Genomic DNA, 18,882 nt, shown 5'->3' with positions numbered 1-18,882 from the left:
TATACAGCACCAAATCACAACAGTCACCTCAAGGCACTTTACACTGTAAGATAAAGACCCTCCAATAATAGCGAGAAAATTATGATTATGATTTCAACAAATTGGTAAGTACAATATATATATATTTTTTTTACGTTTTTAAAATATCAGCATGTAAAGTTATTAGTAACTGTCAAACAAGACAGTACAAGCACCTGAAAGCAAACAGCACAGAATGAATGTATGTAGTCGCTATCCACCACCGTCCAGCAGCATAAAGCAGATACTTGGCGTGTGATAAACATTAGCAGTCAGTTTGGTTATGAAAATGAATTTTAACAATGATAGAAATCAAACTTTAATTGCAGAGACTTCAGGATTTTAGGATTCGCCTGTCAAAAATAATACACTCACATACGTTCAGCAAACACAGTGCACATCAGTGCAGCTCTAAGAGGTTGATTTTGTTGGAAGTGACTCACACTACATCACCCTCTAACTGTCCAGATTGGTTAAAACTGCAGTACATTGGAAGGCATAAGACTGAGGAAGTTTACTCTGCATGAGTGCCATCCCTCAGAGCTGGTGTAGGCTCCTGCTGAAGTCTGCACATCCTGCTTGCCGCCTTGTTAACCTAGAATACCCTAATGCTTTCCCCTCTCTTGCTGCTGAGCCACACTGTAAAGTCATCCATGTTTCCATATAGTGAGGAAAGGAAGTAACGAGTGATCTCATGCCACAAATGCTCTTCTGCGGATAGATTATCTGATTGGCTTTGTCTGCTAATGAACCTTCCACAAATAATTGTTTGGGACATTATCCTGCCCCCGTTCAGCTGCAACTTTTTTAGTTTTCTGCTCTTGGCTGTAGCATTTCTCAAGAGTCCACTTCAACTGTGGACAAACAGTAACTGTAGTAATAGTAATAATAACTCATTACACTCATTTATTGTCGTTCCTTTGAGGGAAATAGAAGGAAGAGGCAGAGAATGTGGGAAAGTAGGACCGCTGCTTTTGCAGGCCACAGAAATGTTTTCTGGGTTTAATGGCTGTTTTACATCACTGTCAGCTTGTAAAATGTTTTCTGCCAAAGCCTCATTTATGGAAGATTCAAGTTTTGGAGCAAACAAGAATTGTCAGATATCAGGTACAAGAATTATTATTACACATTAAACAGTATTAACTGTCTAATAGTAACACTGAAAAATAGCCTGTCTGTCAATGTGTTAATTAATAATATGTATATTTAAAAATAAAACATTTCTTTTACCTCTTATTTGCTGTGTGATCCATACACACGATCTGGATGTTTGAAGGCCTATATGTTAACTCAGTGTCACCATCTTGTGGTTGCATAAAACTGCTCAACATCATAAATGTAAGCAACTTTGCAGTGTCACAATGAATATCATGGATTTGCACATGCACTATAGAATCCTTATTTGCACACAAAATGCACAAACACAATCCTGTGCAAGTAGCTGAGGGTGAAGGTTAACTGTCAGGTTCTGGTAGGCATGAAAAGTAGCAGAGAAATCATAAAATATGAAATAGTAAAATAAAATTTACACCTACTCTTGAAAAAAATGGGAGTTATTTTGACAGATGAATTAGTGTCCCCTCTTTGTAAATCCAGCCAGTTTAAAATGACCTTTCTTTTGTTGTGGGATACAACATTTTTACTGAGACTTCTACAATTTTCAGTTCAGTTTTTTCAAAGACTTTGATGGATACATTGGCCCAACTACAAATTTCTTTCCTTTGATTTTCAACTGGATTAAGATCAGGGCTCATGGCGGGCCATTTCATTCTTGGATGCTTGTAGATGTATGATTAGGGTCTTTATCCACTCGGAGGAGTCATGACCTGTAACTAAGACTTTCATTCATCTGTCCAAGGAAAAGCATTTTGCCTCGAGTTTATGAAAACTCCATCTGTCTTTGTGTCCAATCCGTGGTCATTTTTTGTGTTGCTTCTATGCCCAGTTAGTTTGGTCATGGTCTGAACTTCTTAAACTTCCTAATGATATAAGCCATGATGGCAAATGGTACAAGACCCTTTCCAAGCATCATCGGCTTGGAAAGGGTTTTGTACCATTTGCCTAAGATAATTCTTTTCTTTCTTCTTCTCTTCTCAGACATCTCTCTTCATTTCCTTCTCTGTTTGATGTGATGCACTCATCGATATTAAAGAGCACAAAGAGTTCCCTTCCATTTAAATCTGGTGAATGCCTGAGAGTGAAGCTACCCTGATACTGAAAACCAAAAACAAAGGTTAGCTTGAAATATTGTAATCTACCATTTATCAACGGTTCTAATGGGCATCAATCATGTTGTTCAAGCCATTTTAGGATCCTTTTTTTTTTTTTTTTAATCTTTCACAGAATGTTTTATTCTGCTGCAAAACAAATGTATTTGCTACAAGCATTGATGCCATTCTTAAAATAACACCCTATGCTGGTGTCACATGCAGGTATCATATGTCTACAGCTATTGACATAGGGAAGAGTGGTCTAGCAATCTATACTGTAGGAATCATGTAGTGAACTGCTTTAAATGCATTCTGTGTAGGTGGTTATACATTTATTTAAATAACAAGCTTATAGAGCACTGCACACACCATGTTTAGCCTCCTGAAAAAGAAATGTACCAGCAATCCTTCCAATAAAGATGACTGATTGTTTTTTTTAATATTTCCCATGTGCATTAGTGCACATTTTCAGATATAAAACAAGTCCAAATGATGCATAAAAATGTGCATGAAAAAACAAAAGGCTGCTGTACGCTACACGCCTTTTCATAAAGTTAATAAAATTCTCTAGCACTTATGATTATTCTGTAATATTTATGCATGGCAACCTTAAAAATAAATACAAAAACTGGAACAGTGCAGTCTGATGGGCATGCTTTAATAAAATATGGATTAGGTCTAACATAGTTACCATGCAGAAACACATGAAAATAGCTCTTCTTTGTATTGATAGTGCTAAAAATGCAGTGTTGATAATGAACTGAATGAACAGTGCACAAACATTTTGGAACAAACATGTTAATATGGAGACAGTGAACAATATGTCCAATAGAAAATTATAAATACTGCTCAACTGCTCCACTAATTAACAACTAAACCTTTAAGATGCACTGGGTAATAACCTAGGCTTATCTTATCCAGCTTTAATTACCCTGCTGGAAATAACAACTAAATAAAGAAGACAGGAGTCTGACTGTTTTCTGTGTTTGCAGCTTTATTCTGAATGTTTTGTTTCACAAAACAAAAAACATTCAGAATAAAATCTTTCTGTTTTGTCATTTCAGTAAAAATGTAAAGACGTTTTCTTGTTTTCTACAGTCATTGGTTTATTTTTTCATTGTGACTTCCTGTTTATAACGAACACTTTCTTTTATTCTTAATAGCCGCACTTCTCTAGTTTGTAAGGCATTATTGACCCACCTGAACTTTCCAGCAGTCGGACTGTTAGTGTTTTCATCTGGCGCCACCTTGTGGTAGTGCCTCGTCTCACCGCCTTTTCTGCACCCTTTGTTATCATTGGTTCAAAATGTCACCGTCACCTTCTTGACCAATGACACCAGCTCGCCTCTGTTCCATGCATGCTCCTCCCCCTTTGTTACAAACACAGACGCTCACACACACCAGCCTCCCCCCTCCCCACCCGTGATGCCAGCCACTCCGCGCCTGGACTGGTCTGCATGTTTTTTGAGGCGGTATAATCTGAAAGCGGCCGACATATTATGGAGCAGACGGCTTGTTGATGGAGATGTGGCGGTGCACGAAGAAAAGGTAATCACGTTTTGCATATTTATATATGCACTAATATCCTTCGGGCTTGTTCTTAGGTGACGGCGGTGACTCTCCCCTGCGCATGTGTCTGCGTGTGCGTGTGTGTAATCAGTGTATCGCTACATTGTTATGCATTCCCATTTGTTTTTCCTTCCTCTCGCAAATACTGCGATCACAGCTGGTCTCGGCGGCGGTGATGAATTATGATCGGCGTTAAACGAGCAGAGGAACACGGAGAGGGAATTCTGACTCTACGTAATCCATCTGGACATCAGGGGGGGAGATGAGGACCATGATGGCTTCGATGAAAGCGGCGTTTTTCTTGTTTCTGCACTGGGGTGAGTTCATCCGTACCTCTCTGACCATCTGTCACATGGTGGTACATTTGCGTGATTGCACGGTGACCGAATACACTGTTTATTTGCATATTCTTTACAGCAGGTGGCTTAATTTTCATGATTTGGTTCACCATGTTCTTGTTAGTTTGCTTTATCTTTGAAACATTCCTAAGCGCTGGAAATCCTTTTCCTCCTCATACCTGAAGTTCAAATGCAGAAAAAAACATACCAGGAAAGTCTACTATGAGACAGAACTCTTAGGGTGTGCGGGTGTGGCTTCCAGGAAGTCCTTAGGAAAGGTTGAGTTGAGTAGGAGACGGAAATAATGACTATATAATAATATTTTACGGTATATACTCCATAGTAATGCTCAGTAGTTGCTGGAGATTTGTGTAACTGCGAGTTTCTATGGTTTCTGTCCTTCCTGTGGACATACTACTGTTCCTTGTGAAATTTAAGATGCACTATTTTAACACGGAAGCGTTGTAGTTGAGGTGTTTCTTGCAGAGATATTGTTTTATAAAAGTATCAGACAAATTTGTGATACTTAAAGTAATGACTCATTGGATGTGCATTGGGGAAATAAACTGCAAATGCTTTTAGATTTATACGTCAGTTGTACAGTTTGACCACAGAGGGAGAACAGCATATGGATGACACAGTTTTTATCTCCATCACATTAGTCATAAGTCCAATTATCACATTTAAAAACTGGACGGGCAGGCTGCCTCTGGGAGAGATCCGTATTAGTCACAGGTTTGTGTTTTAACATGCGTTTCTATGTGGGGGTCTTGATTAGAAACTCAGGGGCCCCGTTGTTGCGCAGACAGTAATCCAGACAGTACTGAGCATCATGACAAGCTGCGGAGTCCCCCCAGTCCTATCAGCCCGAGCCCATTGTTAATTAGGACTTGATCCGCTTAAGCCTCTAGTCTCTCTAGTCTCCCATGTCATTATCTGTGGGCGTGTTGTACTGGAGTGTAGCTCTGTGAGAAGGCACGGCTTGTTTTTGGACACTCGCGAGCGCACACAGACCAAAAGTGCCCGAACGCACTTGTCTCGTATTTCTAGTTGTTCAGGTAGTCATCATTCAGTTTCAGTGAGTCAAGAGGCTGTGTTAGCTGTCGGGGAGCTTTTGTTCAGTGTCACTGTGTGGGTGTGTTTTTGGTTGCATCACATTTGGATTTTCTGATGATGCTGATTCTCTTTGGCTTTTAGGCACCAAATGAAAAATGAACTTGTTTACTGAATAGTAAAGGTGCTTATCACCTCTGTTTTTGTATTTCTTTTCTTGGTTTAAAATGTTCTGAACCTGAATTATTGTTCCTCAAAAAAAAAAAAGTTATGTTATCTTTCCGGTGGCTGTCTGCAACAATCAATGTCTCAGCAAGCTACTAATGAAATTTTGATGAATTGATTATCTGTCTAACAAGTTGTCAACAACTGGCAAATGTCACTCCAAAACCAGTGAGTTATGTTTCATATAGGGGCTAAAATGTTCTGCAATGTGGAGCTCCGTGCTGCTTTGGAGGCCCGTGCATGGATCCTGCTACTGTTTGAAACCTGCATTTGTGTAATTAACTCACATGACATTTGTGTAGATAGTGTGAGACTTACCAGCTGGTGTCTCATTCTAAAAGCAAGCAAAACTTTGTTTAATGAAACATTTATTTGCAACCTACATTTGTCATCAACTAACTGTATTTTGTGTGAAAGTTCGTGTTAAAATCAGCAGCGTTATCTCATCTCAAAATTAGACTCTGTGTCAGTAATTAATATTTTGGAAAGTACCAAAAATAAGAGATAAAGGTCATCGTGTGACAAGTTTCAGGGCATGTGTCTTAAAAAAAAAGAGTTTGTGTTTAACCCCGTTTCATTGTGGTTCTGGGAATTTATGGGAAGCCAGACCCAGAGACTCAGAAATACAGTGATACTGCAACCCTGAAGCTGGCAGCTGTCACTCCTCGGGCACTCAAGGATGACGTGGAAGGAGCTTTACTCATTTTTAGGTTTACTTTAGCCTTGAGTAAGGTGTCCTCCCTCAATTTCACTGTGACTTCTAGTTTACAATTCCAGCTTTAGCTTATTCCTTCGCCATTTGCTAAATGCCTTTGATTTACTCTCAAAAAATTTGCTTGCGCACCTTGACAACAGCACTGTTTTGCAAATACAGTACTTACAGTTGATCCCTGTAATAGGCAGAAGTTAGTCCCAATTGCAGAACTACTAAGCATGAAAGCCAATTACCCAGTTTTTATTTGAAGAAGATAAAGGTCAGTTCTGCAGATCAGAGTCTGGTGTTGCGGCGTTAGCACACACAGTAAGAAGGTCTTGGGTTTGATTCCAGCATCTGGCCTTCTGTGTGGAGTTGGCACGTTCTCTCCGACTTCCTCTTAAAGTCCAAAGACATGGAATGCAGTGGGGTTAGTGGGGTTGGGTAAATCGGCCATAGGTGTGACAGACTAGCAACCTGTCCAGGGTGTTATATTCATCACATATAATCATATTTCTGTCACTGTATTTGGAAATGAAATGCTCAAATATGTGTTTGTTGTTAGTTGATTGATAGAAAGTAGAGTTGCAGCTGTTTTATGCATCATGACCCGTTTCTTTGACCTTGCATGTTTCATTTCAGATTTTTCTAATATCCATTCCATTCTTTATACTTACAAACCATAAATATAATACAGCCACTATCAAATTTACTGTGAATGTAGAAATCTCTGTGTATAATACTATGGCCTAACAATATTAAGGAGCTCACTGAGATTATTTTATTTGTTGAGCATGTTTTTCTGTTTTGAGGAAGCTCACCCAGAGCGCCAGCACGAGTGTTTCTTCTCTGCAGCTGTTTAAAGTATTGATTCGCTGTTAGCCAGCCATCAGCTCAGGATATCGATCACTGAGTCCATGTACCAAACACGCCACGACGGTTTGACACCGTTTCTGTTTCCGGTCTTTCACACTCACCAGATGTGCCATTTTTCCCCATTCTGTTGTGTTTTTCTTTTCCAGTGCTCCAGCATGCTCTGTGCCGTCATGTTGCTGTCCCTGCTGGACCCCTCTACCGTGTCGCTGGCTTCCCTCTCTCCCTGCCCTGTGCTGTGTCAGGATATGAAGGCTCACGTACACAAGACTTTGAGTGGTTTTTGTTTAGGGACGATGCTGCCGGAAGGCAGATGGGAGTCGTGTCCACCAGGGACAAGGGTTTCCCTTACGCCCCGTTCCAGGCACGTGTGACGAGTGGGGAGGTAAGAGTGGAGCGGGATTCAGGGGACAAGGTCCGGCTGATCATCCAAAGGCTCCGGCCTGATGACCAAGGGAAATATGAGTGCTATACTCCCAGCACAGACAGCTCCTATCAAGGGAACTACAGTGCCACAGTAGCTATCAAAGGTAAGACATGAGCTGACTCAAAGTTCTTACAGGTATATAAAAAGCTGCCGTTATTATACCTGATATACTCCTGTCACTGTCAACAAATGTCTGTCCCAAAGCTCATTGTTTCCTATCAGAGATGTCACACACACTGCATTTGTTAGGCTTATACTTGCCCATGTTGTTGGTGTAGCCACAAAAGTTTACAGTGGCAATAATTTTGGGCAACACTGGAGGTTTTTGGTCCACAGGAATAAGATGAGTCATGCATTGTAGATCAGTTCATTCTTTCCTTTCCGCCTTTCCATGCAATTTTATTATGTTTGTATAAAGAATATGAACATATCCAGGCCTGGTCTGGTTCCCGAAACCAGGAAGTCATGAAGTCTATAGAAAGTGAAACCTTTGTGATGCAGCACATGAAAAGAATCCAAGCAGGGAATCATTAACAACTGAACTTTCCAATATTTCCAGTGTTTGTCGCAACTTCACAGTCTGCAAATATCTCTCGAAACTACGCTTGGAAAAATGTCTTTTACTGAGGGAAAACCCCACTCAGCACATCCACACGTCTGTGGATGCGACCAAGACGGTGGAATTTGATGCTGACAACCTTCATGTCTTGGCTGTGTGGACTGTGATTGAATTGCAGCTTTTTGTAAATGTAGTGGAGTTTTGACCAGGAGTTTAATCATTTGTAAATGTATTACAGCTGAATATTTATCCATTTATAGTTCCCAAACCACAATCGTTCAAAGGACAGACACAGTCTGATGTCTTTGAGTTAAAAAGTCATCAAAAACAAAACATAAATAGATAAATGAAACATGAAAACGTTGCGCGTGAATAAAATGGCTTAACCCTTAACGGGACAGCGTCTCATCATTTTAGGGAAAAACTGTTTTAAAAAGTCGGGGCTTGAGACTGAACTGGACACAACTGGAAATGTCAGCAATTGCAGATTTAAACCTTATTTAATAAAGTTTAATTAGATAGATTAAAAATGTGGGTATATATTGTTCAGAGAAAGTGTTCTTAGTTTGTAGAAAACACGTTTCTGTCTGCTGTTCTCTAAAGAAAGACTAGTTTTGGTGTTGAACTTATATCAGTGAGTAGAACTGTTGAATTTATGCCAGTCATAGTTTAGCTGTGATGTCTTCAGAAGTGGAGAACAAACTGTATGAGAAGCTTGCATCGGCTGCTCGGTGCTACTCCAGCAGAGAGGATGTCATGTTTAGTGATTAAGTGCAACTTTAGGAATCCTAAGTAATTCTTTCTTCTCACCATCTGGAGTTTGTCTTTTTCTTTTCTGTTTCTATTTCTCCCTGAATTCTTTGCACTTATACCATGATTTATCTACCAAAGTAATTTGGGTTATTTTACTCCATTCAGTTATTTTTTTTATGAGTCATCTTCCTCGTGTTCTACTGAGTTTGCCACCTGTTAGTTTTGCAGCAGACTATCTTAGCAATAGCTCACTAATCCTCTCTTCCTTTGGCAAACCAAGTGCCCAAAGCCAAGGTGGAGGTAAAAGGCCTGGAGTCACTCTTAGCAGATACATTTCATGATTCACTTTATTGCTCTAAACATAGATGCATCTAAACACTACACAGGCATTAGAAATTGAATTTGACATATTTTCTCCTCCCATATGTCTCCTGCAGTGCTCTGTGTAATATGATTGTCTGTCTCTGTACACCCACAGTGATCCCTGACACGCTTCAGATCAGCTATTCGCGCTCACTCACCGGCCAACCTGTGTCAGAGGGGGCTTCGTTAACCCTGACGTGCTCGGCCAGCATCCAATCAGAGCAGCTCACCCATCTGTCCATCACATTTGGGAAGCGTGGTGGTGCAGAGGGATCGCCCAGTGGGGCCGGAGAAGAGGTCAGCACCGTCAGAGAGATTATCTCCATTGACAAGCTTCTCGGGGTCATTCCCGGACGTTTCTACAAGAAACGCTACGATGACGGGGAGATCACGCTGGAGAAAAGAAACGGCGAGGGCGGGCAGGGTGTGTACGTGATGAAGATGACAGCGGTGCAGCCAGATGACAGCGGCTCGTATTTCTGCGAGGCCTCACAGTGGATTCTGGACCCCAATCGATCGTGGCAGAAGATCGCACAGAGGACGCTGGATATTGGCAACTTGACCGTTCAGCAACTAGGTCAGTGTAACTCAGAAACTGCCCCAGTAGCTGTGCTGCCGTTTGACAAAGCTGTGATAGCCTGTGGCAAGTCCCAAGGTCGCAACAAACCTATTGAACTGCAGCTCGTTGTTGAAACAACAGAAGCTGTAAAGCTGGTAATAAAACCGCACAGCAGGTTGTTTATTTAATCATAAATTACACTGCAGAACAAACTGGAGAATAAAAGCAAAGCAGGAGGAATAAGACAAAGTCGTGTTTCTGCTGGTAAGTTTGAGCCTCTTGATTGTGTTTTTGTTGTTGCCATGGAAGTGGTGTCAGTCAGCCTGGGCTTGCAGGGCCTTTGGGTAAACTGGACCCTGTCCAGCTCCCAGGCTCTGGGTGTTTGTCTTAGTTATTCACTGGATGTCTAGTTTGCTGGGTGATTAGTTTGCTGACTAGCTGGATAAGCAGCTGATTAAATAGCAGGATGCACATTTGTATGCAGTTTGTTGCACTGTTTGCAACAATCTCACAGTTTAGCTTTTTCCTGGGACAATGGATTCCAATAATTACGGCTGTAACTGAAGACTTTTGAGTAATCCATTATCCCATTACTTTCTGGCCAGTGAAGAATATCTTCGAATCAGTATTTTAATAGCTTTTATTGTCATATTGCAAGATCGAGAAGGTAAGCAATTCTTACATTTGGCCATTTCTTTTTTTTTAGTTTTTGCATTTTTCAGCCTAACTCATTCATCTTGTTGATTTTTCAGGTGGATTTAAAAGGTTAATAGAAGGCTGTCTGGGCAGATGAATAACTGCCTGTCGCTTTGCTGTTTGGCTCATTTTAAATTCTGAGGCGCTTTTGTAGATTAAGAGGATTAAGTAATCTCTTGTTCTCACATTGGCTTTTCTGGGCTGGATTCCTTGAAAAAGAGCACAGGTGTGTCTGTCGGTCCTCCCTCGAGCACATCTCTAATGCGCTGCAATGATGCATGTTTTGTAAGTTTTCTAATAGAAAAATATGGAGAATATTTTTTGCTCCTTTTAAAAAAATGGGTCACATTGTGTTTCTTCAGGAAAAATAATTGGTTGAGTTAAAGCTCATCAGAGCTCATCAATGCATGCATTGTTTATTTGTTACACTGGCACTCACTGACGAGCGCCATTTGGTTTTGTGTGTTCTGGCCTCTATTGTCTAACTAATACAATAGGCTGACGCATCTCCTTTTGTTGACATGGATGTCTATTATTGAGAAGCATCGTTAGTGTAGAGAAGTTTTGTGGTTAGAAGAGGCTTTGCACACACAAGCGGCTTATACTCACATGTTTTGTACTGCGCTATTTCAGTTAAAGGCTCTTAATTGTTTCAGTTGTTGAGTGCAGTAGATTATTTAAAATGTTACAATAAATACTGTGTGACAGTGGCTTATGTACGTGCACATAAATACCCACTTTTCTTTCATGCATATGTACACGATACAGTGTTGGACAGTATTTAAGAACGGAACAAAAAGTGCGGCAGCAGGCGATTTATGGGTTCGTGAGCTGGCCCCACCCACACCAACCCAGCACACACTCGCAAAAATCTCGCAATTTTGATTGCGAGATATAAAATGACGTCTTGCAAACACATGCTAGATCCTCATCTTATGACCAGTGATAGGATTGGAGAAAAGCTTGCACAATGGGGCTCTGGGATCACTAGTTAACCAAGAAATACTTCAAACACGAGAAAGGGAACTTTCATAGTGGTGTTTTGTTCTCCAGTACTTAAAATCAACCAGTGTTTTCACAATGCTACATTTGCCACCGTTGATACAGCATCTATATACAGCCCCAGGTTCCCCAAAGGTTGTGACGCTGTGTAAAATGTAAATAAAAATAATATAGACCAATTCGAAAACCTCACTAAGATATTTTATTCACAGTTGAACATAGAAAACAAATTGAATGTTTGAACTGAGCAGAGCAGCTGCTGGACTTTTCAGTCGATGAGAGGTGTGGACTGCAGCCAGGCCATTTCCCACCCATACTGTTGTAATAGCTGGAGGAGGTCAGTATTGAAGGCCCTCCCATCTGGATGGGAGAACACGTTGCTGTAAAAGCTGTGTATACCCTTCAGCATTGATGGGTCCATAATGCACTTCCATACCATCAGAGATGGATAGTTTTAACCTGCATGTGTGGATGGCACAGTGAGCTGTGTTCACAGACAGCGATTCATGGAAGTGTTTCTGGGGACAGAATCGTGCCTGTTTTTAATCTGGTGCTGCCCGAGGGCCCAAAGACCACAGACATCCAATATTTGATGATTTTCATCCTCTTGCTTTGCACACAGAGATTTCTCTGGATTCTTTTAATCTTATGATGACATTATGTAGTGCATCTTCTGCAGATCTGTGACCCTCTGACCATCTTTACTTCTGAGAAACTCTGCCTCTAAGATGCTCTTTTTACACCCAGTCATGTTACTGACTTGTTGCCAATCAGCTTAATTAGTTAACAAAATGTTTCTCCAGCTGCTTCTTCTTAGTTGCACTTACTTTTCCAGCTTTTCTTGAGACATGTTGCTGCCATTAAATTCAAAATCAAAAACTATTTTTTTCATGGCAACATTTGATATGTTTTCATGTTTCAAATAAACAAAATAAATCACACAAACAAATCTCCTAAAAAAAAAACAGCAGCAGATGAACTCAGCCTGCGCCTACACTCATCCAACCCTTACACTCTATTACCTGCACAGGTGGAAGTATTGTTAAAGTGGTTACTGTTAGTATTGTAATATTTTATTTTTTAAGTACTGTTGTAGTCACGTTAGGTTTAAGTCTTTTTTTTGCTTGTTTTATTTTGACACACTTGATAGGTGATATCGATTTTGTCCCGGCCATTAAATATGTGCGGTACAAAAGAAGCTACACTAGCCTTTCAGCAGAGGTGATACCTGCAGTACATTTTTCCTGTTGTAGTCCAGATTAAATGCTGTTTGCAGCCATCCACCAAGAAGATTTACTGGTACTTAAACTCTGTCTCGTCCTCTCTCCAGCCGAGTCGCTGCGTGTAACATCCTCGCCCACAGGGGAGGTTACTCTGCAGATCGGTTCCCCTCTCATCCTGACCTGTGAGATTTTGGGGCTGCCGCCTGAAGTCAACTCAGGCCTGCTGGTTCAGTGGATGAAAAGGGGATCCACAAGCAGCGATTCAGTCGGGGCCGGAGGAGTCGAGGTAATCTTGTTATTCTGTTAACGTTTTCAGACCAAACGTTCTTAGACCAAAGTTTGAGTCAAAATGTAAATGAAGTACGTATGTGTTCCTCTCAACCATCGACAGGTAAATGTGAAATATTTTCAGGTGTTTCTAGTCTAACCCCTCCTGGCGCATCTTGATATCTGTTAAGGTGGAGGTGGCCCAGATGACCCCGAATGGCATTGTGAGCTGGGGGGATGACCTCAGCAGAGCTAGTGGCGGGTCTATGGAGAAAGCAGCAGAGGGAAAGTACTCTCTGAAGCTCTTCTCAGCTCAGCCTGCCGACTCAGGGGTGTATCGGTGCGTGGTGAGTGTGTACGCCGGAAGAAGAAACCCCGGACAGTCTGTGCCCGCAACACTCACCCAGCGGTCGGAGGGAGTCACCGTCAACCTGAAGACAAAAGGTGAGACTCTGCAGTCACACATGGGCTGAGATTACTGGAATGCTCCAGTTTAAGCCATAGTCACACATGAACTGTGGACGGTGCTGGGAAGGCTATGAGGTAATCTGCTTCAGATGTTTGCTCAGGACTGGAAACCCTTGCTGTGGTTCATGCGTGGGAGCTGCCTCGGTGTAGCGCGCAGGAGGCCAGACATATGCCGTACCTCTCGCTGGCTATGAACTCACTGCACAATTACTCGCTCAAAAGGCTGATTAATGTCCGGTCGATCACATCCAATATTTGCAACCACGCTAGCAGCAGGGTTTCCACGTTGCTCCAGACATTCAGGATGAATGCTGCATGTCATTTCCTGTAGTCTCACTGACTTTTCAAATTTGGTCACTTTTGAAATTTCTAATCCTTGTTTGTCACCACGGACTGACATGGAGTTTGGTACAAGCATTCACGTCCCTGGGTGAAGGCTTTTAGTCTCGTTCGTTCTGTTGTTTATCATATTGACTTTTCAGGAACTGCTGTATTGTTTTAAACGGAGAAATGATTTAAATTTGCAGATTTATTGAGTGTCTTGGTGGCCTGGAGCTCTGGGATGTGGGCCATTTGGCTGCACTCTGCTGTTGAAATCTGCAACCGTATACTAAAATCTCTTTCCCAGCTTCACTGATATCTCTCTAAGTTTCTAATGTATTTTTAAAATTTGTAAAATATTCATAGTTCTCTGCTGTGTTATAGATTTCATTCTATATGCATCACTTTTACTGAAATTCTTTTAATAAGCCAGTTTGGTTTTCTTCAGCTGTGTGTGATTTTCTTTTTATTTAACAGCATGTTGGCTAAACTTCCGTCTGCTCCTACAGTCATTCTTTAACTTTGCTTAGTTTGTCTTCTATAAAATGTTTTTCCTCTTTCTTCCACAGATGTCCTGGTTACAGCCGTGGCTCAGCTCCCTCGTGGCCCTTTACTGAAAAGAGGCAGCACGGTCACGCTAATCTGCAACACCACCGTGACCACCACAGGTCCCGCCCAGGTTCAGGTGCACTGGCTGCGCTGGGCAATCCCTGAACCAGTTATCAAGAAGGCACCTGACACTGTGATGCTAAAACCTCCTGCTCCACCAGAACCCAAGCTGATAGCTTCCCTAATGTACAACGGTGTTTCAAATATCTACATCAACCATAGCGAGATTAGCATCGACCGCCTGTCAGTTAATAGCTACAGACTCAGGGTTCACATGGCAACGAAGGATGATCAGGGCATGTATGCCTGTCATGCTGAGGCGTGGGGACAGGACCCGCATGGAGGCTGGTACAGAACAGGAGCCAAAGCAGAGTCAAATGCAGTCAATGTTTACTTATATGCCAGAGGTAAGTGTTAATCTAATAATCTAAATTAATATTAATAATGTAATAATAGTAATCTGTATTATGGGTCTTATTACTACATACTTTGTGAAACAAATTGTAGTTTTACCTTTCTGATGTGTAAGCTCTGCATCTTACAGGCAAACGTGCATGTAGCCTGATTGCCACTGTAAGGGTAATTGAAGCCCCATAAGGAATAGCTAACCTGTGTATGTTGAACTTGCTTCATTGTGCAGGCCAAAGTGAGCACGGTGGGAGCTGAGCAGCTCCTGATTGAGCTAAAATCAAGGAAAGGGTCAAATGGGAAACCTTTGGTTCCAAGCTGGAGGTTGGCCAGAGGATGGCTTTTTGTCTGGATTGATTTCACCCTTGATACTTTCCCTGATCTCCGTAGCAAACTCAGAGCTTGCTTCTCTGTATTTACATCTTAAGCTGTACACACACCTAAGATCTGAATCCTTGACAGCAACAATTAATTTCAGCTAATGGTTGAACCACCTACCCTTGTTTAAGGGAAAAATATGTGGTGTATGTAGAATAAAGCAAGCGTGGGCTTAAATAGAGGTCTTGCTGTGCTGGTAGAGGAATCCCAGTTGGAGGAGATTACACATTAATCTTTCTGCATGTTTATCCTCTGCTACTGCACATATGCAGGTGGCTGGATGGGGGAAAAAAATCTTCACTGTATCTTTGGTGCATGTATTGTTTGACAAATCAGGTGTCTTACTATGTATAATGATATAGAATATTAGTCAAAAGCACAAGCACGATATTTTTGGGTTAGTTGAGGACCTTTTTCTGTTTGCCAGAGCATTTTTAGGCCATTGTGACTTAATGCAGCTGTTAACTGAATCACCAGAGCGGCGTGGTTTCAGTGGCACAGTCCATTAACTTGGCATTTTAGAAATGATTTTCCTTTCTCTTTTATTCAAATGTCAATTATCTGATTAATCAAAGCAGGAGATTAATGTTCTTATATTATCCACGTCGGCTAAAACATCGACCCACCTTTTTGTTTTGATTTAAATAAAGCTCATTTTTTTTCATAGCTCTCCAATATTCATCCACATCAGATTATATCACCGCACTGCTCTCTCTCATTTCCTGTTCTCCTCAGCTGCTGACCTCCTCCTCATCCCTTTGGTGGTTGGCGTCTCTTCAGCCTTGTTTGTCGGCATCGTCATCATCGCAGCGGTAACTTGCTGCTTCATGAAGCGCCTGGCGAGGCAGCGCGCTCGAAAGTAGGCGTCCGGCGCCGTCTGTAATCTGATTGTTCACAAAGTCTTGGAAGAAATGGCCCATAAAGTAACTTCAAGAAGAAAAAAAAACGAAGTAGAAAATGACTTTCGTCACCTCGTTGGTTGTCTTTCTGTGTTCTGACCTACATGTTTAACGATCAATGCCAAAAAAATTCAGTTTTATACTTTCTTGTATTTTTATATCTGAAACATATTTTCTTGATAGGCACAGTGCGCTAGGCTTCTGCCGCCACAGTTGCACTGCAGTCTCAAGCGTGTTATTTCTTTTGAGCCAACTTGCCCCCAACATATTGTTACAGCAGGATTGAACCACATGCTACTTAACTCATCAGATGCTTTCTGTGATGCTGCGTATTAAGGTCACTGTCTATCGACTCATGGTGCAAGTTCCCCACCAACAAAGACCGTTCTGTGTTTCCGGGATTTGTTTTTGATACTGTTCCAGTTATTCCTTCCTCAGAGTGCATGTTCTTCTTTTTACACAAAAGCTAACAATGTCTAAATGTACATGCATGGTTAAGGCGCTGCCGCAGACAGTCATCGGATTGCTGATGGGAGCAGTTTAGCCTCTGGAAAGTTAATACGAGCAGGGATGTTCCAGCAGCGCTCTGCGTGTAAACAAAGTCTTTGTCTGTTACTTAATAAGGAAGCTGCTGGCTGGGGACTTTCTGACGCTGTCCAACTGAGTACTTCATACTTGAGTTTTCTCTTAGGCTGACAGATTTGTATAGATTTGACAAAGAGAAGACAGAAGATATACCCACAATGCACTGGGCCAAAATGTGTAAATACTCTGTGGAGTTTAGCTGTTTTATTTTCTTAATGCGTTAAGATTGTGCCGTTGCACCATTTTTATTTGGCAAGCACCTGTGTTTTAAGATTCTGTGCAGCAGACTACTCTGCTTTTTTAAAGCACTTGGAGAAAAAGCAGGGCTGGAATGTTTTTACTTGATTTTCTTCCAGCTGAAGTTATTTCGTTGCTGTTTTTCTTTCTTTTTGTGGGATTAATGGCTCCTAAGCTCCTGTTAAGTGACTGAGATAGAAAACTATACTGTGACAAATAACCCCCGCGTTATGGCGGGTAACAGGAAAACTGTTGTGTTGCGTAACGTCTTTTAGGAGTCTCATCCCTGAGGTGAAAACTTTTTCCAAGCAGTGCAGTCATATGACGAGACAGTGTAGTAAAAACTCACTATAACCGTCATCATTGTTATCGTGTGGTTCAGGCCATACATGCCTGCTGCCAACACTTATTATGACTATAGCTGTTGCTGCTAACCCACAAAGATTTACAGTGTCTGCGCACTTAAAACGGGTGAAATCGATCCTCCTCTTCCCGTTGAAAGTAACACTTAAAAAATAGTTTGGTCGTGCAAGCGGGCCTGTACTGTGCGATCATTTAAGGATAGATATATATTCAGCGAAAAGGAGAGGAAAGCAACATTAGTTATACTTGTGGCTCTCTCATTAAAATGACTAGTTGTTTGACATTTCTAAATTTGATTACCCTGAGCTTTGCTTTCTCACTTTATCTCGACGTTCTGTCTTTGTTGGAGTCTCTAGATCTCCCTGAAACCCTGATTATAAATGTTGGTCACAAACATCAGGGAATAAAATCACAGCTCTGCTTGCTTCCTGAGCCACTTTGTTCCAGATCAAGTGCTCAAAGCTGATTTGTTCCCCCACATACCCGCCCACCACACGGCTACACTCACACACACACGCACACACATGCACGTGCACATCCTAGCAGCACAGTGTAGCGTTTGCTGGCTGGTATTTCAAATGAGAGAAAGTGAGTATCTGCGTGTTCTTCTCTAATCCCTGTTTATGGCTGCAGTGTCCTGCTGCCCTTCCCCCACCCTGTGTTTGACAGTCGCTTGACTCACACTCGATTCATTTCAATCTGTGTTCCCTGAGAATTACCGCCAGCTGTAAGCGCTGATGCGCATCGCGTGCAGAGTATCAGAACTTCTGTATCAGTTGTGTTTTTGTCGGCAGTTGTATTAAACCCTTTGATGGAGGTGTTATGTTTTGTTTGGATTGTCTACTCTGCTTTAATACCACAGATCCTGAATGCGTCTTACTGCCTTTTAAATATACGAAGGCTGTTTTTCTTTTGCTCAATTTGTTACTTATGGTGCTTTGGCAGACCTGCCAGTTGGTACGACCAATAAACCACTCTGGGTCACCTTGTGCTTTATTTTCTGCTGCTTAACAAACATCTGTTTTCTGCAGACAGCTTGGAAATGGATGCAACTGGATCCATCCGAGTTATTGGACAACATTCTGCAGAGAAGAAAATAATCACATTTCTCTGACAAAGTGAGCTAGTAGAGCATATTTTCCATCGACAGTATGAAAACCATTAGATTTCTTGTACTTGGTGCAGTTTTTGCATTGCCACGCAAGCAGAGGATTAGTGTAAGCCTTGTGCAGTGCAGACTGTTTTAAAGTTTGTTACAGGATTTACATATTTTTAGTGATGAGTAATGAGTTTTCATAATTTGTATCTTGTGAGAAATTCATAATTTAATGACAGAAAAAGAGAATTGCATGCAGTGTAGTAACATGGGTCTAAGTTGAGCACTATAGGGAGAAAATAGACACTAAAACTGGAACTAAAAATAATATTTTTGAACACATAGCCTGTCAGGGGTTTAAAATATTGCGGGTAAGGTAAAAAAAAAAAAGTTACTTCTCGTGCTACAGTATGTTCTGGCATTTATCTGGAAGCTCTTTCAACATGCACTAATGGAATAAACACTGTTGCAAACCAAGCATCACACAATGAGCCTGCACTGCAGGGCCTGCTCGCGAAACACAAGCAAGAGTACTGAAAGGATCCAACATCAATATCCTGTATCCAGACACCACAGGACACCCCTGAGAGTCTGTCCGTCATCAGAGGGATCAGTTTGGGTAACAGGAGGGAGACCTGCACACTCTGAGGGGAGGTGGTTTTTCACGCTGTGGCTGTTGGGTGTATAAT

At 41.5% G+C, this 18,882-nt stretch overlaps 1 protein-coding gene across 1 annotated transcript; it reads left to right on the top strand.

The window, feature by feature from the left end:
• Positions 1–3,653: 3,653 nt before the first annotated feature.
• Positions 3,654–18,072, top strand: igsf8 (immunoglobulin superfamily, member 8). The gene is made up of 8 exons (XM_085354711.1): positions 3,654–3,776; positions 3,955–4,114; positions 7,130–7,510; positions 9,198–9,659; positions 12,670–12,848; positions 13,021–13,273; positions 14,188–14,634; positions 15,749–18,072. The coding sequence occupies exons 2-8, from the start codon at positions 4,060–4,062 to the stop codon at positions 15,874–15,876; spliced, it is 1,905 nt and encodes a 634-aa protein (XP_085210837.1). The 5' UTR covers positions 3,654–3,776; positions 3,955–4,059; the 3' UTR covers positions 15,877–18,072.
• The last annotated feature ends 810 nt before the right edge of the window (positions 18,073–18,882 follow it).

Source organism: Diplotaxodon limnothrissa, linkage group LG5 (assembly GCF_057381915.1).
Source record: "Diplotaxodon limnothrissa isolate DT_005_m linkage group LG5, D_limnothrissa_male_GT1.1, whole genome shotgun sequence".
NCBI classification, from domain to species: domain Eukaryota; kingdom Metazoa; phylum Chordata; class Actinopteri; order Cichliformes; family Cichlidae; genus Diplotaxodon; species Diplotaxodon limnothrissa.
This window is presented reverse-complemented; position numbering and strand designations above follow the sequence as displayed.

Bases quoted from the DNA above. Each gene is read 5' to 3' on its own strand.
- igsf8 (XM_085354711.1), top strand. From the start codon at position 4,060: ATGAGGACCATGATGGCTTCGATGAAAGCGGCGTTTTTCTTGTTTCTG. The intron at 7,511-9,197 runs GTAAGACATGAG...GTACACCCACAG, and splicing joins TGCCACAGTAGCTATCAAAG to TGATCCCTGACACGCTTCAG. The intron at 12,849-13,020 runs GTAATCTTGTTA...ATATCTGTTAAG, and splicing joins TCGGGGCCGGAGGAGTCGAG to GTGGAGGTGGCCCAGATGAC.